The sequence below is a fragment of the Molothrus aeneus genome, chromosome 13, assembly GCF_037042795.1.
Source record: "Molothrus aeneus isolate 106 chromosome 13, BPBGC_Maene_1.0, whole genome shotgun sequence".
NCBI classification, from domain to species: domain Eukaryota; kingdom Metazoa; phylum Chordata; class Aves; order Passeriformes; family Icteridae; genus Molothrus; species Molothrus aeneus.
In genome coordinates this window covers 6,098,334-6,124,096 of record NC_089658.1, presented here as the reverse complement: position 1 = coordinate 6,124,096, position 25,763 = coordinate 6,098,334, and the positions used below count along the sequence as shown (strand labels likewise).

Sequence of the window (25,763 nt, the reverse complement as noted above, 5' to 3'; positions counted from 1 at the left end):
GATCTGCTTGAACATGTTCCTTTTTGTCCTGGTGTAACTCACCTGCCTCAATAAACCAAATTTATTGTGTAACAATGTAAGCAGAGTGGCTGGAATCCTTCTAGGCTGGAATTACATCCTCAAGAATTCCTAACATGGGAGGGAGCTGGCAAATATAGCAGATTAAATCCATACCAGCACTTTTAAATAAAACATATGAAATAAGAAAGAAAGAAAGAAAGAAAGAAAGAAAGAAAGAAAGAAAGAAAGAAAGAAAGAAAGAAAGAAAGAAAGAAAGAAAGAAAGAAAGAAAGAAAGAAAGAAAGACAGAAAGAAAGACAGAAAGAAAGACAGAAAGAAAGACAGAAAGAAAGACAGAAAGAAAGAAAGACAGAAAGACAGAAAGACAGAAAGACAGAAAGAAAGAAAGACAGAAAGAAAGAAAGACAGAAAGAAAGAAAGAAAGAAAGAAAGAAAGAAAGAAAGAAAGAAAGAAAGAAAGAAAGAAAGAAAGAAAGAAAGAAAGAAAGAAAGAAAGAAAGAAAGAAAGAAAGAAAGAAAGAAAGAAAGAAAGAAAGAAAGAAAGAAAGAAAGAAAAAAGATGATAGCATAAACCAAGAGCTCAGGGGATAAGAAGTAGCATGGGAAAGAAAAACTCTATCACTTTCCCATACATGCCAACAGCCTGGTTATTTTTGAACAAAAATGTTACTCTCTTTCTGTCCTGCCCATTACAAAAATGTTCAAGTTGCTCAGGACATTTTAATATAGCTAGGGGAGTTTTTCTGTCAGCTGTTTTCAGATGCTGGCACATAAATCTGACAGAAAAATTACATTCAACTCCATGATTTTATATATTAGTAATGTGACTGCTTCCACTGTACTGCCAAGTCAGCTCTGTTCTCACCCATTTTCTACCAAATGTACAAGTATCCATGGAAATTCTTTAGAAAGAATTATTGGTTTAGTTCATCATCAATTAAGTCAGTGTTGATGGATGCTATACAAACTGTTCTCATGAAAAAACAAATGCTGGTGTACACTGGCATATAATGTATCAAAACCCCATTTGGATGAAACCAAAACAAATAAGAACTGAGACCACCCAGGCAACAGGTTCAGAACATTTGGCTTTCTTGGACTGTGGGTAGCTTTTTCTATTTCTTCAAATTAGAAGTAAATTTTTGGTAAAATTAGAAAACTCACTTTCCAGTTCAGACTGATCCCCATAATAAACTCCCATCTACAGGCAACGTTTCTGTGGAACTCATTCCAGCTTCAGCAGGAATTAAGGGGAAGAAAGTAGAAAAGAGAGTAAAAGCAATTCCATAATGAGCACCTTCCTTTTTTGTAGCTGAGCAGCAGCTGAGATGCTTTTCCCACCAGAAGGGAGGTAAAGCAGCAGTCCAACAAGAGGACTGGATTTGAGACTTCTAGTACAGCCAGACTGTTTCTAGCAATAACCACACCAAGCCAGCACAGAAGTTCTCAGGTGGCTCCAATTTTACCATCTGCAATGGTAATTTTTAAGACAGATCTAAGGATGGTGAAGAGAAAACTGAAGGGTGAGGGGCGGGTTTTATAAATCATAAGTAACTCTTCTCTCTCCAGTCCACTCATCAGAATTGCCTACAAAACCTGCACAAATGCAGCCAAACTAAGGGCTTTGAAACCTAGGAACACAACAGGTTACAGTGGGGAATGCCACAGTTCATAAATGCATACAAGACTGATATAGATCTGGTATAAATTCCACATAATCTCTAATTTGCAACCCACTATACATATCTAGAAGTATACATTAAGATGTTATGTTACTATAAATATTCCAGGATCCTCCATGGTTTCGAATGAGGGACCTGCTTCTGAATAAACAGCTGTACAAAAGAACTTGGATTCTGTGAGTACCTCCTCAATATCAAATTATCTCACTTTAAAAGAACTGAAACTTTTTGGCAACCAGAAGATGCTCTTTTCTCCTCAAGCAGCCTTTTATAAACACAAGCATATGCTTGGCTGGATTCTTGACTGATCAGAGAAGGTTAATGATGTGAGAAAGGGAAACATCACAGCGGAACGGATTAAAAGGAGAAACTAAAGCCAAGTCAGACAGACAGGGAAATAGATTGTAACAGGTCTACAGTGTTTGTCATGCAAGATCAATCTAGAATTAAAAACAGCCAGTTAGTTCTGATCAAAACACCTGTTTAATGATTTCTTTTCTTCCCTCTCTTCTTCTTGACATTGATTTCACACTGCTCTGAAGGCCTTTCCTGGCATAACCTCCACCCAACGGCACAAGCACACAAAGCATTCTTCATTCACTGAGATGCAACTTACCCAAATAGTTGTTGCTCTTTGACATCTCAGTAATGTTGATTTTAGTAGCTCCTTCAGGAATTTCCACTATCTTGTGGTAGCCAAGATTTGTTAGCGTGTGTTTGAAAACTCCAGACACAACTTTGCAAGCAGTGTTGTCCCCTCCACATATTCCACACTTGTCAATCACCTTGTCAGAACCCAGATAGTCGTCACAGCCAATGCTCTGCAAAATAAAGTAAGATTTCTTTTTCCAAGATCTTACAACTGCAGACTTCGGACACAACAACTGAGAATAGCATGACTTTCAGAGAAGAATCAATTCTGAAATGATTTTGTGAATTAGCATTTCAGCAATGTCTTCTGTATGGAAAAAAGCAATAAAACCCAAAGGGTTCTCAGACTTGGTGTTTTCAAGGTAGCCAACAGGTTCTTACATCCTGCCAGGCAAAATCCAAGAACACACCACGAGCAATAATGCATTGATCATGCTGACTGCATACTCCTCAGCTGAAAGAAAAGCTGAACACCATAGTTCCCACAGCTGCTGCTCAGGAAAGAGGTGGAGAGCTTTGATTTTGTTATAATTCAAAATAGGCTTTCTACAGAAGCAGAACTACTTCCTCTATAGTCTTGTCTCAATCTCCTCTAAAAGTGAGCACTCAGCCTATTCTCACCAAAAGAAGTATGTGAGAAATCTTTACACTGCATCTAGCCAGTTAGAGAAGAAACCCACCTGTTCATTGAGTAGAAAACCTTCAACCCATTCACTAACACACACCTGGACAGGATAGTTAAAACAAAATGATTTCCTAGAATCATAGAATGGTTTGGGTGGGAAGGGGACCTTGAAGATGATCCAGTTCCAACCCCTTTGCATTGGCAGGGACACCTTCCTCTAAACCAGATTGTTCCAAGCCCCATCCAACTGATCTTGATCTGTACAATCCATAAAACAGCTTCTCTAAGATGAGATGCTAAAGGAATCCTGGATGACCAGGAATAAAACTGTGTTTTTGCAAAAACAACACTGCTGGCCATATTTTTGTACAGTTTAAAAACCAACTTATCTGAGATAAATCAGCTTCTGTTTTGTGACAACACAGAAAATACTTAAGCAGCAAGCCAAGGAAGAGATTTGATGTCCTGGAATTTTGATATTGGTTGTGGCCCCAGTATAGCCTGGAGATAAGTAGGAATTTGTGAGTGGCTGACAGCTAAGCAGCAAACAGACAAACCACATGGGATTTACTTCTGGAGTACAGGCTTGAATTTGACTTGGCCAGTGAGGAAGCCCCAGATCCTTAGGAGACAGCTTTAAGATAAGCAGCAGATATTTAATGTACCTCATGACAATACCTTTAAGTTATTAATGAGCAGAAAATCAGCTACATGTGATTAGAAACTCTGTAGTCCTCAGAAAAAAATTTGGTTTTATTTGTGAAAAGGGTAGAAATGCCCAACTCAGGGCTTGCTGTTACAGGCATCACTGTACCTATGCTTTGGAGACAAGACATTCCCCAAACCCTTCACAAACACAGCACAGCTGATCTACCCAGAGCCAGGATGTCCAACAAAGAAGCCCCTGCAACCCACACACCCCCAAAAATCACCCAGGCTACTTGCTGACATTGCATCAACACTTCATCCAGCATCTTTCACACAAGGACACTGGGGGTCACAACATAAGGAGCCTGTCAGGACCCCAGACATCTGGGCTTTCACTCCCATGGTATTGCATTGATAGCTTACTCAGGAGAAAGATCTGAGAGGGATCAACAAAGGAATTCCAGCAAGAACTACAAATATCACAAAGTAGTAGGACTTCAAAGTGAGATAAGTATTGGCTTTATATACAGCCATTGAAGCCAGCAGTGGTGTGTTCTTCCACCTCAGCACATCAATAGCAATATTGGAAAATCAATCAAAATCTCCCAAACCTCAAAGAAAACATAACGAATTTCTGTCACAGATTTTGAAACTAAATTTTATTATTCTACTTCACCACTGTCCTATAATTAGATACAAGAATAATGATGTCCACAAGGTGGCACTTACAATCCTCGTGAAATCAAAATGTAGGTCTTTGCAAAACAATAAAAAAACCTAAACACGAAGTTGATATTGCACTTCTTTTCAAATTAGCCTTTACCATATGAGTAACAACTCCTGCTGCTTTGTTACCAGTAATACATTCTTTAAAATTTTTCAGTCAACTCAAGGATTTCTTTTGCTTTGGAATGAAATAAAATGTTCTACTAAACTGAAATTAAAAAGAAATCTCAAACTGTTTCTTCTTGTATCATATGTTCTCCTTGTCTGGTGACCAGGTGGACTTCATTTATCAATCGTAAATAAATTATTTTAATCCAAATCCTCATGTCTTTTCTCCAAAGAAATCCTCACTGACTTCAAAGTTGACATCAACTGGAAATTTGCCAAGTCACAGAAGTCGGCCTCTTTATGGATTTGACAGGGCAGAATTCTATCAATTCCATGGTCTTCACAATGCAAAATTTACTAATGAATTTAAAAGATTTTTGAATTTAAGTGTGTCAAACAGAAGTATGTATGTTATTTTTCATTCACATGAATTTTTGTGTAAAATTAAATCACTTCCACTGAGTCTCGGAAAATGAGAAAGATCAAGTTAGGAAGCACCTGAGAAAATTTTATGTACACAAATCTTTGGGACCAGATGAGGTCATGGTGATTGGTGGTGATGCCTAAAAAGTAACTGCCACATCCATCTTCATTTAGGGCAAGGAGAACCTGAGGCTCAGTTGCAAGTTGGTCACCCTAACAGTCCTCAGCAAGATTGCAGAGCCAATCCTCATGGAAGGTCATTTCCAAATGTAGGAAGGACAAAAAAACCCCAAAAAAACCAAAAAAGAAGACTGAGATCAACCATCACGGACGTACCACGGTCAAGTTGTGTCTAAACTTGTGATTCACTGACAAGTTCAGCACATGAGCGGAGAGGAATGGATGTTCTGTGCCTTGACTTTAACAAGGCCTTCAGAGTCTCCCTCGGTATCCAACAGCCACGCCGGAGAAATCCAGAGTGGGAAAGCTGACAAGAAGGTATTGACAGTAAGGTATCACAGACATGCTGCTCATGTAATCCTTTCCCTCCAGGCAGGAGGTACAGCAGATTAGGAACAAGGAAGCACACACTGCTTTGGCATCTGAAAGCTCTGGCTCCTCATCTTTCAGAACTACAGTTTGCATTAGTGGACTTAGATTCCTCTCCCAGACAGTCAGTTTCTGCTATTTTCTCCCCAACTTTTATTTCTTGCCTTTGGTAAGTCTCTCTCCTCTCCATTAGGAAGGACACTAGTTTTTCTGAGTTTTTTCCACTGAAGTCTAAGCAAGTCTGCCTAGAGATTGGCTGGATGGCTCTCCCCTCAATGTGTGAAGAAGCTGAGCATAATACTACTACTTTTCTCAGTCTACTGTTAAAATCTTTGACCTTCACATATGATCTTAACTCCTACAATCAGATAAACATAATTCCTTTATTTCTCTGTCTGTGAAGGGTAGTAAATGAGACCCCAATGAAGATGTTATGACTGCCAGAAAGTAACAGCCAGCATGTGCCATTTTACTAGCACAGCAGGGAAATGCCAGCACAGCCCATGTTTGAAGGATTTCCCTGTAGGAGGCACTGCCTGTGTACAGGCACCAGTGAAGGGTTTGGTGGTGCATGTTCTTCAGTGCAAACAAACTGAACAGGCTGTTCAGCAGTGAGGAGCCATGGCTGTACTTGAGCAAGAGGTAAACCTCATGCACCAGGAAACCTCCCAAGGCAGAGCACAAGAAAGGCAGCAGAGCCTGCTTGTCTCACTTCAATGTCTCACACGTCTTCAAGGTCGCAGCCTAACCCTCATTTGCTTTACGAATCAAAGGAGCAATGCTGAGAATTTACATTCAACCACAGGATAACAAACAACATTCTAATGGCTCTCACTTGATTTGTGGTTAGCTATAACCATAATTTTTACCCAAACATTTGATCCTGCTTTGGCTTTCAAATATTTCCTGCTGTCCACAGACCTAATGCTCACAAATCTTTGATGCTATTTACAGCCCCTCACGATTAGATTGTGGTCACATCCAGATGTGGTCCACTTAATTAATCACAGATTTTCTTACCTGCACAATAGCTGGTTTCATTACCTATCTGTGCTTTAAGCTGAACTTCACTTGGTCAGATAAATTTCAGACAGTAAGAAGAAGCAAGCTATTCATTTTTGACAACCTTAAGAATTCAAATTACATTTATAGTATGTGGATATGCAACAGTTTAGTGAAAAAAAGCTACTCACATGAAGACATATAAAGACTCTTTCACTAAGATACTCAATAGTTTCTTACTGGCTAGAAAATTACTTGAGAGAAAAAAGGTTTTATTCTTGTTATAATGGAAAAAGTAAAGCCAGGAAAAGTAATCATGTGAAAAGATGGTCTTAGAGATATCAACTAATAACAGCTAATAAAAAAGGATTAAAAAATCTAAAGTATGCATCTCACACTGATACCTCAGACAGGAAAACAACTTCTCTCCTGTTGTTTTAAGGAAAGATACTCTAAATGGAATTTGTAGCTCTCCCATACACAGACCCAATGTAAGGTCTATGAAATCTGCCTAAACCCCCAGCAATAAAGCCCTGAAATGCAGACAGACCATTGCTGCCTGTCACCTCTAGAAGTCAGAGAGCTGTTCAGCTTGGAGACCCCACTCTACAAAGAGCTTATTAAAGGAGTTTACTCAAGTGTTTTGAAGTGGCTGTGTTAGCAGCATTTCAGAGTGAAGAAGATGAAGAAGCCTAATCCTAGTATGTGCATTCCTTTGGCAAACACAGCTCTAAAGGTGAGTGCAGGGCTTGGGGTGTGTCCCCATTTGATCCCATGGATTCAATCAGCAGCTCTTGTTTCTGCCTTTAGGAGCAATCTCTCATACCCACTCCCAGGAGGCTCTGGCACTGAATCCAGCCACAGGCACATGTCCCCCACACAGAAGGAGAGCAGTTTCCCCATGGCTGGACCCTGGGCCAGGCTGATCCCATACATACCTGCTGCTAGAGCACTCACAAGCACATCCAGGGACCTGGGGCTTCAGTTCTGAGGCTTTGTACTTTCAAGCTCATCAGATTGCTCACATTCACTAAGAATGGAAATACTGTGATAGAAAAAACCACCAGAAGTATCTCAAATTGAAAGGCTGACTTTTTTTTAATCTGAACATTAAATTTGCAACTAGAAGCTCCATACCCTGAAAGTTCTAATGCTCAAGAGGTACAGTAGGTCCAAATAATATATGCACCTCTAAAATGCACTAATTGTTTTTTCACTTCAGAAAATTTAAAACCACAAAGACATTAAAGCTGCTCTAGTACAAAAGCAGACTAAATATAATCTGAAATAAATATTCCTAGATCACATATTAACAAAGCACTCATGTCTGCTGCAAATATGCCAGATTACTTGATAGCCCAGATTCAGCAAGAGTAAGCAAACTCTATGCTTCTATTTAAACAACTTAACTGGAAAAGCAGAAAACCATTTCAATACCTAAGGTCAGATACCAATATAGTTCTTTAAGAATGGTATCTTCCTTCATAAAATTCGTATACAAAGTGCATATTGTGGATCATAAGGCTAAAGCCTTCAAAACTGCAGACAGGGCTTGGATATACAGATGTTCTGATTTCAGTAACAGTGCAGTTTGAAAATTCATAAAATGATTCTCCAAATCTAGCCTAAACTGACCTTGTTGGCAATGACAAGAAACAGTTAAACAAAATAATCCAATCCACGTAGTTGATGTTAACTCCATGCCATTTTAAAACACCTCTTATCTAAGTGGCTAAAGCTAATGCATGTCAGCAGCACCCGATCATATCTCAGTATCAGCGCTGGCAAGAAGCACTGTGCCATTGCAGGATTCAGTGAAAGGTCTCCACAATTCTCTTCAAAAGGGTGGTACTTCAGAGAACAAGAGTGAAACCCCATAGAACCTCACCAAAGTTAGAGCTGTTTCCTCAATGCCTGACTCCCTGAAAACCCCGAAATGCTGCCTTTTCAGTCCCTCCTGAGCTTTTAAAATACCTACCATTATTATTTTCTGGTTCATGAATGTCACAAAGAGCATAAACAAACAGTAATAACATTTGAAGCCAAGCTGAGGAAGAGAGTGAAGAGCACAAATAATTTCAGTTCTGAGTGGTGTTCAGAACAGCCCCCTGAGCCACTTCCAGGCAAACACTCACCTCTCCCACACAGCAATGAGTCACTGCCTCTATGGCAACTATTTCATTGTTTCAAAGGAAGTGCTTTGGCATGGTGACCTTTTGATGCTGTTTTTGTCCTGCCCTTTAGGAACAGGAGATGGAAAAGATGCCAGTCCATTTTGCTATTGAATGATGCAAAAATACAATCAGTTTCTTCTGAAAAATCAGAAGTGGCAGAACAGCCACTCCACAATGCAGGAGACACCTCCAATGGCACAGTCTGGAGTGGAAGCCTCCATTCAATACAGTTCTATCTTCTCCATCTTTGGTGCTAAACAGCTACACAGTATCACCCCAATTAACATCCATATAAGCAATTTGGGTGATTCACCCAAATAAACACAATTAATCTATTTACACAAATACAAATTCTCTCTCTTCTCACTATATGCAGCTGTAATTGCATACTTGCAAAGGAGTCTTTCAAACTTACAGGTTCAAGTTTTCTACTTTTAAATTTTATTCTTACAAAGCTCTATTTGAGCTTGCAGGACTGAAATACTAAATACTGCCTGTCCTGTGAAAATAATAGCCCTCAAAACATAAAGCTGGGGGCAGGAGAGGAGTGTTGTGCAAATGCCCTGGAAAATACGTGGAATCTCCATGTTCTGGACTTTTACATACTCCTGCTAACCAGAATTTAGGAAAGGAGGCAGTGCACCCTAGCCCTGTTACATGAGTTAAGTACAAAGCCCATTTAACACCCAGGCACCTGCATTAATGTTGTAGGGGGAGGAAATGTGCAAATCCAAGAGGGAGGAGACCACAAGGGCAGAAGATGTGATGGCACACAGACATTTGGATAAAGCTCCTTCCAAGTGTGTGACTGCATCACAACTGGCAGAAACAGGAACACCCATTTCCTACAAATACCTGTGAACATTTCTTTGTGGACGACTCCACACAGCTGCAGATCACTTCTCTTCAGGATCTCATGTGGCCCAGAGCATTTATCAGATTTTTAGATTTATCTTAAAAAGAGATGATCCTTTAGTCTTCAGCCAGCAAGGACTGGATTTAACTAGTGCCTGGTTCTGAACACAGTGTTGCTGGAAGGTTTGTGCCACAGTTCTATGCTGATTGTTCAGAAACATCCCTTCTGATTAAAAGAAAAAAATACATTTACTATCATGTGAAACAGTATTTCCAGGAGCTGCTCTGTTACCTGTTCAAGCTCTTCCTTGATAATCCTGCAACCAAGGTGTGCAGTAGATTCCCTTGGCTCACATTCTCCACTCTGGGTTTAAAGGAGTTTTGCCCAAACAAATCCTTGTCTATACAACACAGTAAAACACTGTTTTAAATACATCTGATTTGTACTGCAGTGGGAGGTTTTTCTCCTATGTGATCTTCACCTGCTTGTGACAAATTACTTGCAGAGATGATTTTCCTTTTTACAATGGGAGTTTGTGGTAACAGACTTGGAACGAGAGAACTGCAGCACCCCATCCCTACTTGTAGAGCTCGTGTGAAGAGGGGCAGAATAAAGCTCTGGAAAAACACTTCACTAAAATTATACCTCTAACAATGAGTATGATTCATACAAAGATGATAGTTACATAGAACAGTGTATTTTTAGACGAAAACAAACCCTCTTTTTCACTTGTTTTAATGGACTTCTTACATGGGGCGAACCAGTTCACATCATTTGTCATGCTCAAACACTATCAGATAACAGAATTTATGTTTTCAGTAACATTTTTGCAGCCAGAAACCAGGGAATTTGGTTCTTTATAATTTGTCTATTCTCCTCTTTGATCAAGTCCAATTCTTAGGATACTGATTTTCCTGTAACTCAGAATTGTAGACCAAAATACCTTTTCTAGGCTTCTAAACCTATTCAGACAAGAGTGAAGCAGTTTCTCACAGAAAACCAAAACTTTAAAATGGTCTTTCTCCAGAAAATGCCACTGAATGCACCAAGCTCCTTCCTCAGTTGCCTGTGTATAGGACTTCATGGGGCTTCACAGGAGTTAGATTTAGCAGCTTGGATTACAAAAGAGATATTCCTGAAACCTAAGGGTGTTTTAAAGCTGCTATTAAACTGAGCAGTTTTAAACATCTCAAAGCAAACATGAAAAGTCAAGAAATACTAGAATTCACAGTGATTTAACTTGTCTATCACTAAAGATCTAAAAATTAATTCCCTTTGTAAAATTTCAACATTTTTCTGTATTTTAGCAGCTTCTTAGTAGTTGCCAGATCAAGACATATGGTCAGGTATAAGCAATACTCTGTATTTAGTATCTTGACATATTTCAAAGCTGCAGCTCTTTAAATATTTTTATTTCTGTTAATCAGAGAGAAGATGCGCAAACCATCAGTGATGAGGTCCCTGAGTAATGGAAAACTGTATGCATTTCTCTATTTTGATTGGCTTACAAATAAGGAAAAAAATGGGGCCTAATGCCCTCCTCAGAAGAAGGAGGTTCAACTTCAACATTGTGTCAATAATAACTTCATCCTTAATTTGCACTAGAAATTCCTGGCTCTTAGTATTTTCTAGCTAATGTGAAGATACTCAGGTTAGCAAAAAAAGCCCCAAGTATGAAGAGCTTCAGAAGAATCTCAAGGCAGTGAATGATCAGGCCCTCTGAATGATTAGATTCAATCACCAAAACTCTCCCACCATATTACAAGAACAGAGAAACACCAAGTCCTTGCAAGTCCCACCAAATGTCTGTTATCCAAAGGCATCAATAATGGATGCATAAGAGTGATCCTAAAGCTGGGAAAAATGTATGCTATTTTGTCAGAATATGTTTCCAGGCTGCATTTTTACTTTGAGGCACAAAGACTTCCTCAGACAAATATAATGTCTTTCTATCATTTAGTAGTTCTTTATTGAATGTGCTTAGCTTCCTTCCTGAAATTCAGGAGGCCTAATTCCTGTGTCAGTCAGTTCCACTATGCCACATCATCTTCATTTGAGAATAGCACTGGGTAATTTCTGCCAGTGACTCAGAGATCTTGTCCTGAGACACACAATGACAATCATTTCCTCTTCACATTCTCCATGAACTCTCAGGTTTTATGGACTTCACTCAGTCATTCTCACGCAAGTTATTATTTTTCCAGACTGAAATGTTCAGCTTATGGAATCCTGCTCATGTTATTCCATTCCCTTGTCATCTTCATTGGCTTAACTGCACCTCCTGTGCTTCTGAACAGCCCCACCTGAGCTGGGGAGGCCACACATTGGAGATGCCACACGTATGTTCATCCATCTGTACACACTCATACCCAGAAACACACACAGAGCAACCTGCTCTGCTTTGCACTGCTTTCTTCATTCCTAAATTCTTTAGTTTTGAGCCATTATATTCATTTCAACACTCATACTCTTCCTTTCTTCATCTCATTGTTTGAATATTACTTTAGTGCCTATGCAGGAGGCCCTTACATCTAATACTTTTAATAAAGTTAACTGGTTTTAAGATGTTTTTTAGGAATGCACGTTTCTCAAAAGTTCAGTTCTGGTTTAAATATCATTATAGGCTCTGTGCAGACAGAGCCACAACCACACTCAAGTGTTTTCTCAGGATGGAACTCATTAAAGGTTTGGTTAATTCTGGCAGGCTAAGCAAAAATCTGATATGCTTGCAAACAAATGCAATTGTACCACTTTCACAACTGACCCAATCATTTCTGAGTTCAGCCTACTGCTATCCCTCATATTCTTACCATATTGTTTGCTCTAAAATGCTTAGAGACAGCAACTCCTTCTTCTACTGCCTTTCTTCAAATCACTTATGAGCTCTTCATCTCAAACACAGTTTCCCTGTCTCACTGCAAGAGTGTAGATACTCCCTCACCTCCCCAGACTTAGAAAGCAAGAGATCTCAGTGAAGAATCATTTTATATAAATGAGGACAAATGAAACTGGAAATTACTAACTGGTATCAAACATTACTAGCTTTACAACTCTTGTGACCTGGTCCAACATACAGAAAATCCAACTCTTAGAAGCAATTTTGTAGGAAAAATAAATGTGTGCCAACTTCTGCAGAATCCAATTCATAGTTAAGTACTACTGCATCCCAACACTGCTCCCCAGAATACACAAACCTTTCTAAACCACATAGAATTCTCAGCTTTGTTCTGTAACAGATTTACAAGTTTTACCTGCTTGCTATGTGTAAATAAATGTTCCTATGGGTACACCATAGTTAGCAAATACTTGCATCTGTCACAATTTCAAAGTTAAAACAAAAAAAAATCTCTTTTTTTCTGAAAATAAGGGACAATATATAAAAATATCCCAGTGTTACACTCCTGTAAACTTCTGACTGTTCCATGCTGTTTAATATTACAGGAGTCAAGAATAGAGACTATGTGAGGGACCCTTGAGAGGGGAGAAGTTAGATTCACTGTCTTTCTAATAATTCCCTATGTGAAAAGAACTCTAGCCCTTGCCAACAGACTAGTCCCAACTGGCTTTATGCTAGGGTTGTGTTTATTCAAGTGTTCTCCTTTATGAAGGAAAAACTTGGCTTTATTTCAAGGTAAAGAAAAAAAAAACCTCCAAGCAGCAAAATATTTTAAGGACAGATGTCTGACTTGAAACAGCAGCTAACATAGCCAGAATATATCTGTGCAATAAATACTTACTCATTAGCCCTCTCTTTCAACTGCATGTATTTCTTTTTATCCATGATGTAGCTCACAAAAAAGGTAGCACAGAATACAGTGTTCTCTATTATCTCCTGGGACAACTTTAATGAATTTCTTTAATTCTAATAAATCTGAAATTCAACAACGAGTGTTTGGGGATTTTTTTTTTCCCCTCCAGGGGTTTAATTATTTCTGTTACACTTGAACTGTGCTACAAGAGCTGTGAGGTGCATGGCCCCAACAGCAGCAGCACCCAGGAACTCGATACCTCAGCAATCTCCTGTGAGCCCAAGGACCGCCATGACCTGTGCTTCATCCTGCACTGCTCACTGACACTTGGCTCGTGTCCTTCCTCTCCACCTTGGTGTACCCACCTTGGAGAATACTTGACCTGATACAATTTCATGCCCAAAGAAACAAAGAAATACAAGCAGAGCTGGTAACTATAGTAATGGCTAATATTTTCAAGTGCTTTCCAATAGTATCCCTGTTGCTTTTAGATTGTTATAGCTCTGCCAAAATTTAACAACCCACACTGAAAATTTCCTTGCCAGGGACTTGAAACAAGCTGAACATTTATTTTCAAAGAAAATAAACAGCAAAAATAATTTGTTGGGTTTTTTTCCCCAAAACCTAGGATTAAATAAAATTGTGTGTTTTGCAAATATTTTTAAAAGAACTTATGACTGGTTTACTCAGAAATGCTTGTTCTTTTCTTTTTAAGACCAGGGGCTCAAAATTGGCGAGAAGACTGAGACAGTATCAAGGTTGTTTGTGTTCCTTTCTCTTCTTATGAAAAGATGCCCATGTTTAGTCAAGATTTAAAGCCCTGACTATCACCATGGCATCTGGTCAACACAACACTCAAGTTAGGGACTGGGCAGTACAACACTGAAAAAAACCTGGTCACACTGTGCATGCTCCAAAGTTTCAGGTAAGTTCCAGCCTCAGCCTACAAACTGGTACTGTCATGCCAGGAGTGCAGGGAAGCAGTCCCTGAAGCAGCTCAACAGTTGTGAGTTCTGCAGACATGTTTGCCCAGCACAGAAGAGGACAAAAGAGGAGAGGATGAGTCATTCACAGCCAGAACCTGCAGAAACCGTAACAAGAATCCTGAGTCTTAACACTCCAGCTGTTCAGCAAACAGCTGATATCCAGTGGCTATTTGTCTAATGACTGCTGTCCTTCATGAGAGTCAAGGTGATTTCCTGATGAAACCTCTTGGAGGAGCAGGAGTTTGCAGCTTTCCTTCTCTAAAAGCAAAGAAAGCTTTTATGACTGTTTCAAATACCCAAAACTGACAATATTCAGGCGTATCTCTCAGTAAACTCTCAAACTCTCTCTATCTTGCCTCCCGAACTCTATGAATTTCCAAGGTCAGCCAGAGGTGCAGAGATGTATCCAACACTGCACCGATAGTAAGGAGGTGGGATGGTACCACCAGCAGGTAAGAAACATCCTTTCTTTGTAAGAAAATGCTACGTATCTTATTGAGAAGTCTGGCTTGCCACTTGGTCAGGCATTCCATAAATGCTCTTTTGGCCCAAGGCATGGTGAAGGGGAATAGGCAGTACCAAGTTCAGGCTGCAGAATCTGAGTTCCAAACGGGGCAGAGTGCAAGCAAGCAGAGCTCTGGTTCTTGACTGCTCATGCTCATTTTGACAAGAAGTTCTCATGGTCACTCCTGGACTGCTCCTGAGGCTGCACAGCCATGCTCATGCCCCACAGTGGCACCAGGCCAAGGCCTGAGAGAGGAGGTTCAGAGACACCTACTGTGGCCTGACCTCAGACCTCCCCTGAAGAAACATTCCAGCTCTTTAAATACCAGAAAGTCATAAACAGCCCATGGGAGAAAGTGGGATCACCACAATTTCACCTTGAGGCTGCCTACATATATCCAACAACTCTGTCCCTCTGTGGTTTTATTAAGTCACAACCTGCAAAGTCATCCTAATACTCTGGAGCAAGGCACTGAATCCAATATTCTCCCTACCCTGAGCTGAAAGTGACACCCCCCCAGACAAGATAAAGTAAAAATTAACAGGTTTTTGCCTTGGGCAAAAAGAATATTTATGGAATGCCTAACCAAGTAAGCCCTCTCTCCTTTGATGGAGGAATGATCAAGCACTGACATCCTGCAGCAACAAGAACTGAGCTGTTCTTTCAAGAAACTCATATCAACAATGGGAGGTAATTTCCTAGCTTGACTTCTACACTAAAAACTGGAAGCTATTGTATTTATCATGCTAATAGCAAAGCACATGCATCTTTTTCCTAGCACTTCTGTTCTTAGAATGTACAATCCATCTGTTAGTAAATGAGCTCGGCCTCAGGGATTATGTAATATTCTCACTCACTCACTGTATGGCACCAATTACACACAATTTCAGTTTCAGTTCTACTTTAAACATTTCAAAATCTCTCACTCCAAAGTACCAGCAAACTCACTGATGTAATTTAATTGTCACACATTATTTTTGCCAAGACATGACAGTTTGGATTAATCAGTCTGTCCATCCTAGATCCCCAGCAAAGTCACAAAAACAACTCTTCTAGGGCTCTTACTCTTTCAGCTTATTCTTTTTACTCCAACTCCCTGATAAAGTGCATCATAGGAAGCCAAAGTAACATGGCATTTTTATTCAAGCCACATTTAGGCTCTTGCTGGAAATAAATACAAATTTTCCTCTGGCTGTAAACTGAGGATTCTCTTCCATTTAATTCTGCCTTTTTAAAATTTATTACTCTGCCAGTGAGTGCTTTTCAAATAGAAAACTGTTCATTTCTTTCACTTGGTTCTGTTGTACCTGCTGTGGCTTGCAGGCAAAAACATTACTTTGTGAGTGCTGTGAAGGATTTCAGTCCCATTCCTTTTTCAATCCTGCATGCTTTTCTCCAGTCTTTTCTCTCTACTTTATCACTCAAGTATCTGTTTTTTCATAGCAGGGGGTAGGGAGAGAGAAATGATGAATAGTGTTGTGCTTAGCCTCCTAAATACTTTATCTGGGCACTGAACTCAAAAGTAATTCTGCTACTTCACTTCTTGGAAAAAACCCACATATTTTCAATCAGGCAAATTCAGTGGAAAAAATGTAGCACTTTTCCAGCATATAATTCAGCAACAGCTAATGAGATGTGTGTCCCACCTACCTCCATTTCCCAGTGTCTCTGCAGTGGGATTTACTGAACTGGTCCTACACAACCAGCAGGCACTCTGACTAATATTTGCTTTGCTACAGCAATTTCAACTGTCCAATGCAAACACAAGTGCCCATCAGAGTATGAACAGTGCAAATTCTTTGACAACCAGCCAGACACCCGGGACAACTGTCCTCCTGCCCAAGACTGTTCTGCTTGCTCTTCTAGAAGCCCACAGCCCAAAAACTCTGAAATAATTTTTATGCTATTCAACAAAACGGAATTAAAAATCTATTTTGAGCACATTTACTCATCTAACCATTTATGGTACATACAGTAGATATGGTTTCTCTATCCTTATCAGATTCTAACTTGCATATGACTTCTCTCTGAATGTGAAAGAGTATTAAATTCTTCAGAAATGCTATTTAATTGTGATTGTCCTAAAAATCTACTCAAGTGTGCATCACCATACAATCACTGGCCAGCTAAAGGGACACAATACCCTCAGGTATGAAGAACTGCAAGTTATGACTACAGTGGAGATCTTACTCTGAATAAGGCCCTGAATGAGGTCTACAGGACTGAGCCCTAACTCAAAGAGTGTGTCACAAAATAAGCAGCAGTTAAAATAGAAATGTCCTAGAAGTGTGTACAGTAGCAACAACAACTATACTACATGCCAGAAAAATATGCTGACATACACATTTCAGGGCTTACAAATGCAATTAGGTTACCCAAATGGATGTCACAAGGTATCTAATACTGGTATTTCATAAATACCTTTATAATTAGTTGTTGTAAAAATGAGACTAACTATAGCATGAATTTATACAACTGAGAAAAAACCAACATCTGAATGATTTCCTCATTCCAGTCCTGCAGTATGTCCAGACTCATTTCACACACACACAAACAAACACACAAACACAAAAAGCAAAATAAACTCTCTCTTTTCTGTAGCACAAAGTAGTTCAAAACAAGTAACTGAAAAAGCAGGGAAGTACAGTGTCAATAAAAGTTCTGGCAAACTTAGATTGTTCCAATTAGAGACACTGCCAAAAGCTATATGGAAAGGGCCAACAAAATACCAATGGCAAGCAAGGAAAGAGCCAGCCAAGCCAACACACTGTTTGGTTTCCCATCCGAGGAACGGGAGAAGGAAGAGAGGTGAATTTCCACCTGGAACAAATACATTAAATAGTCCAGAGCACAGAATTCTGGCAGCTGTATTTGCTGTTATACTGAACCAATATCCTGATCAAATTTGGCAACACTCAGGGAAGTATCTGTTTTCTGCTTCCACCCCTATGTAAATACCCAAGAAGCACAGCTCCATCCTAGGCAATGGGGGAGCTTGTATGCACTGAGGAGGACAATTCGGCAGCCTCAGGGGAGCCATAACAGGGAGGGTTTCCCAGCAGCTCTCTGCAAGAGGAAGTGGAGGGAACCAAACTTTCTCTCGGCACGTGAGCATCATGCACAGTGTGCATGCAGAACCAAGCACAACCAACCACGTGCAGTTTCAGCAATTCCATTACACAGCAAACTGATCACGGTGCACAAAACAGCTGGGACTGAAAAAGGCAATGATACAGGAAGCACATGTCATTTAAAAATGTGTGCAATAATACAACAAAGAAACCCACAACAAACTTGAGATTAACTACAATACAAGCACAAAGGAATAAAAAAGGGGGAAAATTAATTAATCAAACCATACCATTACACAAAGTAAAGAGATGTCCTTGAAATCAACTTAAAGTTAATAAAAAAAAACTCCAACTCCTTCATGAGTCCTAAGATTGCCTTAAGTCAGCTAGATCATTATAAGGAGAGGTACTAAAATGCAAGTAATGCTTTCAAAAACACTACAGTACAATTCCACACAACCTGGATCTTTACTTCTCCAAGATTCACCTGAACAAAACAGTATACCAGAAGAGTTTCTAAGCAGTTTTATTTTACATAACTTTAGAACTGGAGAATCACAGGATAATGTCCTACCTAGTTTTTAAAACAATAAGGGAGCACTATCAAAATGTGCAATATCCCCTTGCCCCAAAATGTCTGAAGGGCTATAGAAATGGCTGTCAACAAGGTGTTGTCAATTTGCTGAAAACCAGTGCTCTAATCAGTTATTTTACTGCAACATGTGTCTGCAGCCATGTTATACAGGCAACTTGTTGCATAAGAATAAATATATTCCCATATGAACATTCCAGACTGCATTTATATTGCTTACATCTAGATCTAACATCCACATCATTAGCAAAGTAAATTAAATACATGAAAAAATTGCCTGATAGTTCACTACAAATGAAACTACAGAGCTGAAACAAAGGACTCGTAGCACAATGTTGTTTTAATAAAATTTACTGTAAGTGGAAACTACTTAAAGTGCATAAAGGAAGGAAAATTATATTACATAATACTACCAAACTGTATTTTTAGTGACGACAGACTGGCTGTGAAATTATAGCAGATTGCAAAGACATCAGTGTTGGCTGAGGAAAAACATTTTGAAGGTAAAGCAATCAATTGAAACTTTAGTAATCAGATTAACAGAGGATACAATGAAAGAATTTAACAAGCAAGCAGATTGCACAGACTAGTCTGCATTCTGATGCCAACTGATGGCTAACAAGTCATTCTATTCCTAGGAGGAATTTTGAACCATTTTTCATTTAGTTAGATTACAGCTATGTCTAGGGAATACACTGTTAAAAAAAAAAGTTTCAAAAGCATTTTATTGAAATATTCCAAGAGACAGCAAGACACGGAGCATTGTCATAATATTTGCAGACATAAAGCCATAACACTGATGGACATCTTCAAAATTACACAGAAGTCTATGTATACAGAATTCTACCAAAAATATTCAGATTGTTATGGATGAAAATATGTATGAGCTCCAGAACAAACAGCCAAGCAACAGTTTAAAATAAAAGGCCTGTGTTGCTAACAAAGGACACTGTTCATTACAATCCAACTGAGAAACATGATGTTGATATCCCGATCAGAGAGCCCAGTGCATCACAGCTCTGCACTCTGGCAGGAGCAGGAGGCCTGGGTGTCACAGCAGGTCACCTTCACCCCTCCTGCTCCTGTTGCTGCAACAGGCACAGCTGTTGTCATGAAGTTACCCGGAACGAGAAAAGGGGACAATGCCCTGCAGCTCTCTGGATTTATGGAGAGAGTTCATGGGTCGAAAAGTCACTCCTAACTATCAATAAGGTTAGACAAGATCTGCCAAAAACCCCAAGTCCTCCTCATGAAGCAAGAGCCAAGCCAGGAGACAGAGGGAGGACTGGAGAGGGCACTCCTTGCCCTCCACATTGCACAGAAGTGACCCTAGCCAAAGTACCTGGATAGATAAGTCTGGGTGTTTCAGTAGAGGACGTGGATGTGTCAGTGTCAGCAGTAAAATCAATGTGACTGGAGATTTAACCAGAAAAACCACTGACAAAGGCCACGGTACAATTGTATCACCTTAATTTCCAGAGATAAATAGGCAAAGGTCTATAGTAAGCCGTATTTTCTTAATTTTACCCTTACAAAACCTCTGAAAAATTTCGAAAGCTTCTTTCTAGAATTCTAAAACTTTTCCTTATCTTTAATGAAGCTGAAAATCCATTATTACTCACAAGTTAGCCATCAGTACTAAACCAAAGCATCATTAGAAAACAGTTTTCCTGGCTCTGTTAAAAACTGGTAATGGCTTAAAACTTTTAATTGGAAAGAGACCATATTATTATAATACCAACTACAAATGTAATTTGTGATTTTTAGAAAAAAATCACTAAATATATGGAAGACAAATGGCAACTTGAAGTACAGACTATTTCTTAATGCCAGATTGAGAAAAGGGTTTGTGTGTAAGAACAATTCTGTAAGTGTAAGCAAATGCCAATTTACATCAGGAATTAAATTAATTGCAATTTAAAATAATTAAATTAAGAATTAAAAAGCATTTACATCCTTAAGTATATTATTCTGACATTAAATCAATCACTACTTCAGTCTTGCCAAAGTATGACAATACAAGGCATCTCACCTACCCTCATTCTACTTGCTGGTTGTTTTAAAATGTTATCTCACATTTCTGAGTTTTGTCAGGACTATGGAAGAGTCCTGACTTTAAAGCTGTGGATTAACAGATCATTTTTCAAGACCTGTCCCCTCAATTTGCAGAATTGACTGCACGTCTTATTTGTTTTGCCTGGCAAGCAGTGCTGACTATTAATCTTTGCTTCCTGAACAGTAAGGCCCATTGACTAAGAGATGTGGTTGGCCTGATATCCTCATTCTTTATGGAAATCTAATTTAGCTTTTAAAGTAGATTTCACTCTTTTGCTTCTCTTTATAACACAGTTTAAAAACAACGGGTGTGTTATGTAAAAATGACAACTCAAAGATAACATAATCACTACTAGTGGAGGTAATTACAAGAAACTTTCAGTTAAAATGTCTTTGGATTGTTTTGTCATTTCACACTGATAAAGCAGCAGTGCTTCTAGTAATGACAGTTACAATGTGAGGTACTTCTTCCTTGGAAAGTTCTGCCTGACAGCTTTAAAATTGCCAGACCTCTGCAGGCCTGGTCCAGATGAGTTTCTGCCAGTGTCTCTCCTGCTCAAGAGGTGAGGGTGAGTGAGCTGTGTGGTAGTGGGGACCATTGTACCCATCAGACTACCAAGATGGCATGCTAGGAAAAAAGATTCTGTGATCCAACACTGGTGCTGAATGAATTGCCTGAAGTGCAAACTAACATGAAGCAGAGCCAGAAGTTTCCACTCCTCAGTGCTCTGTACATGAAGCAGAGCCAAGAGTTTCCACCACTGTGTGCTCTGCAGCATAAGACCAAATAGATATTCAAGCCCACAGCTAACAGGACAGGAGGAAAAGTAATTCTCTGCTCCTTCACTGCACTGAGCAGGATCAATGACCAGGAAATTCAAACAGCTTATGCAAGGAGCACAGACTTGCAAAATGTAGGCAGAGGAAACTTTATAAAGACCACAGAATGAAGCCCATTATGTACTCATCATATTACATTTTAAATATTTTCTTTCTGAAGAATTTAGCCCAGATTGCAACTACCATTTCATATGAAGCTGTAAAAAAGTCACTACACAATGTTTCTTACTATATATTTGTTAAAAATTTCTAGATTAGAATTCAAAGAAATCATTATTTAAGTCAGTTGGTGCCTTTGTGATAATTAGCTTCCAAAAAAAAATTATTTCTATAATTCTGGATCCAATGCATACTATCTCAGTATAAAAGAAAGTTATATCATGGTGAGCTTTAGAAACTTGATGCTAGAACTAAAAAAAGAGCCTGAATATTCTACTTTATACCCTAGAGCAAAATTTGCAGCACTTTGAAGTTCTAACACAAAACTTTCAAAGCCTGCCTAACCTTAACAAAGAGTCTGGGTGATGTTCACTGTATAAAAGGAACAATGAAATTTGTAGGGCTGAAGAAACTACCCATGGTTTAGGATCCAGCCCTTCCATCCCCTCTTCACAGTCCTGGATGGCTCCAGACCTCCCTGGCAGACTTCCCTTCCTCCCAGCCTGGCCACAGATCCACCGCAGGGTTTCCAGCCAGAGGCAGCGTTTCAGGATGCCAGGGTTCACAACATGAGGTTTCATCAAGGTTTCCCTGTTCCGTTTCCACATTCCTTTACTTTCTCCAGTGCTGTGCAGAACACCATAGATTAGAGCTACTGTGGTACCTCATCTAACCACCAAGGGAGCAGATAAAGTGATCCTAGAAAAGCAAACACGCCTGTGCAATTCCCATCAACCACCACCTTGGCCCACAGAAACATTTCAACAGGCCACATTTATGACATGCTCAGCCTCTCCGAGCAGGAAAGCATAAAACCCAGATCCACAGGAAAAATTCCTCACATCCTGTTCAGTGTGGAATTCCTCAATCCCATTATACAATAACTAGGGAGGTGCTACTGCTGCATTTTTGTTATGTAAGTAGTCCAGTCTTGCTTCTCCAGTGTCTTTCATTTTGACTAGACACAAGCCCAAGGGGAAAGTGGGTGTAACACACTAAAATTCTTATTTGTCCATATTTAGTACTTATTCTGCACTGTTGTGTACAACCTAGACACTCATCTGGGCATATGCTATCTGGGCAGCAAACACTGTGATGAAGCAAACTGTTCTAACTGCATTTTACTCATTAGGATTTTAAAACCCGTTGTAAGCAGTTCATAATTTTAAGATGGACTTTTTGTGTATTTATTGTATTGTATAAATAAACAGAATTTTCCTGGACTTGGTTCAAGGTTTTTGTATTTGTGATACTTGTTTTAAATTTAAAGTAAGAAAAAGCAAGTACACTGCTATATTTCACAGAACATCTATTCTGTTACCACATGACAAAAACACCAACCATACCAATAATTACTCTAATTCATTGAAGAGTATTTCTTTAAACTTGGCAGTGCAGTACAAAGAATTCCAAATGTAATTCTTAACATCCTCAGTCCAAAATACTGCCAGAGTTTAGAAGTCAGGCTTTCTTAAAAGGAATGTTTTTAACTTCAGCACTAACAGGGCTGAAATTATTGTAGAAAAAAGTGTATTTCCTTTTTCCTTCAAACACCCACCGCCTTCTGCGCAATTCAGCCCAAGGCTATAGAAAACTTTATGTTCTAAGTTTGGTGATCCAAATCCTTCAGTCTTTACTTGGGCAAAACTCCCACTGAAGTCAGTGAAGTCAGTGGGAGTTCTGCCTGGGTAAGAACCACTGGGTTTGGCTCAGAACATCCATGGCTCTGTAAGCTGAGGAGAATGTGAGTGAAAGTCATGGCTGTATGTAAGTAGCTCATTTTTCCAGCCATGAAGATCATAAATTACTTTACAACACAAAAACATAGAATGGTTTGGGTTGGAAGGGACCTTGAAGATGATCCATTTGCAACCCCCCTGCCATAAGCAGGGACACTTTCTAATATCCCCAGCCCTATCCAACCTGGCCTTGAACACTTGCAGGAACAGGGCATCCACAGCTTCTCTGAGCAACTTGTGAGAGTGTTCAACCACCCTCACTGGGAAGAACTTCTCCCTTATATCTAATCTAAACTTACCTTAATATACCAGTGAGCACCCTAACAATTTCATATTGCTTACATTTGGTTGTAGAACACAAAAGACAAAAGGAAGAGAGAAAGACTTTTATGGCCATTGATAGAGTTAAGTTAAGGCCAGGATGACACTGTGTGCAGTCACTGCTTTTCAGTACAACTTCTAACACAGCAATCACAAGAAAATATCTCAGACCTAAAATAAAAGCTTCTCTACAAAAAGGCAGTTAATGACTACTTGAACCTGAATCTCTGCTTAGAGCTGTGGATCTCATGAGGTCAAGGTCTGCTTAAAACCTTATCAATAGCTGTCCTATTGGCAACTCACGAGAATCATGACAACTTATGAGAATCTGTTCTTCAGTATATCCCAAAGCCCCTCTAGAAAATTTAGGTTGAGAGAAATGCTTCACAGAAAATACACTACTTTGCTGTTTTATAGACATAGTATCACAGCTGTGACATGTCCATTCTTCAAGGCATCTCACCATGCTTGCACTGGCCTGCATTAGTATATTTTCTCTCACACTTGTGAGAGAAAATATAGGTACATGCACTCTGTGTGAATCTGGTCTGTGCTCTCAGATTTGGACAGCCCTAAACACAATCAGAGAAAACAGATACGGGGGTACAGAGTGAAAACTAGTGCATACAGAAGGGAAACAATTTAAATGAATTAAAACTAATTTACAATGAAGCATTATTTGATTAAACCCATCTAAGCCACTCTTTGACATTCCACAGAACTGCATTTTAAGTATTGTGCTTAATTTTTAAATTTTCTGTTTTCCTTCCCTTTCCTTTTTAGCTTCAAGTTTAGATTCAAATTCATAAGTAAGTTTTCAACTTTTGAAATATTAACTGAATACTTCTACTCAACTTGAGCTTAAGACCTTGATAAGACTGAATGACATACCACTATCAAAATAATCTAACACTTTAGGTTCTTTCATCAGTTTTCTCCATTCTGCACCTATAAGAAACCAAGAAAAACCATTCTTAACAGTGTATCAATAACACACTTTATTTTCCAAAAGATTTATGTCAGGTTTACCTGAAAGAAGCCAACAAACACATCTGAGACAGAAGCCATGTGTGATAATTTGTTATGCCACTCTTGTACATACCAAAAATGTGGGCAAAGGCAAGCAAAAATGGAATTTGTAAAGTCAATGGCCCAGCAAATGGATTAGCAGGCACAGTTAGCAAACACAAAAGCACTGAGGATGGAATTTATCTTGGAGATCAACACTGAGGTATCACCTTGTGCCACTTCACACAGTGTTGGTTTAAACCTCTGTGGCACTTTTCTCCTTTCCTTTCTGGCAAGAGCGCTGAACTATTCTGCAGCAGATATTCCCATCAACTGAATCCCCTGCTGTTTTAAAACCAGTAGAGGAACTAAACTCTCCCTGGTTTTGATGCAGATCACTGCATTTCAGAAGGGACAGAGGATAACAACAGGAAACAAGTCAGAGGACAAATAAATATTGCTACTTAAGCCTTCTACATAACTGGAAAACACTAACTCTTCAAATAAAAAATACATGCTGTTCAACCAGGCTGCCATGATAGATCTTAGAAAGACACAGACAGTTTTATGGTCTTATAAGCGCTCTTTGCTGAAAGGGAAACTTGGAAGTAATAAAGCATTTTCTTACAACTGAAGCCTGACCACAACTGCTGCCAATTCAACAGTAAACTGACTTCAGCTATGTGGAGTCAGATGGTTTCAGCTTCACCACTACAGGGAAACCAACTCTTGTAGCCTGGCACAACCACTATCTGGAAATGTGCCATGATTGTGCATTGAGTTAAGCTCCAGACAGACTGTAAGGGCTGAACTTTAAACCATTTGTATTTTTAATGTACACAAATAAATTTATGGCTGCATAAAAACTGTCATGCTTCAGGGATTAACCTGTAATAACCTTTCCTGCTATGTTAACAAAGACATTTAAAATCTGCCTCTCCAAGTTACACAGCATTCAGGTTAATGAAGGCAATTCAAAAAGAAATTTTAGGGCCTCATTATATCTAATAAGGGATTAGTGACACCAGCAATTTTTAAGACTATTTGTGGACACTTTGATGCTGCCCTGTGGCTTGGGACTCCCTCATTTTACCTCAGGATTCCCAGATGAACCTCAGTTTGGCAAGGTGAACAGAACATCACAGAAGTGAATGGCATGGAGGACTTGAAAATGGAAATAACTTCCATAGTGTCATGACATACAGTTTCCTTGTAGGCATTCTACCATCTAACAGTTTTGTGTATCCCTATTTAATAGATGAGAAAAGGTCTA

At 39.3% G+C, this 25,763-nt stretch overlaps 1 protein-coding gene across 2 annotated transcripts in view; it reads right to left on the bottom strand.

The window, feature by feature from the left end:
* Positions 1 to 25,763, bottom strand: part of THSD4 (thrombospondin type 1 domain containing 4) — a 212,098-nt gene that overhangs the window by 50,276 nt on the left and 136,059 nt on the right. For both annotated transcript variants that reach the window (XM_066558881.1, XM_066558882.1), the window contains one exon: positions 2,320 to 2,524. In XM_066558881.1, coding sequence (XP_066414978.1) covers positions 2,320 to 2,524 — 205 coding nt within the window. The remainder of the gene's footprint in view (positions 1 to 2,319; positions 2,525 to 25,763) is intronic.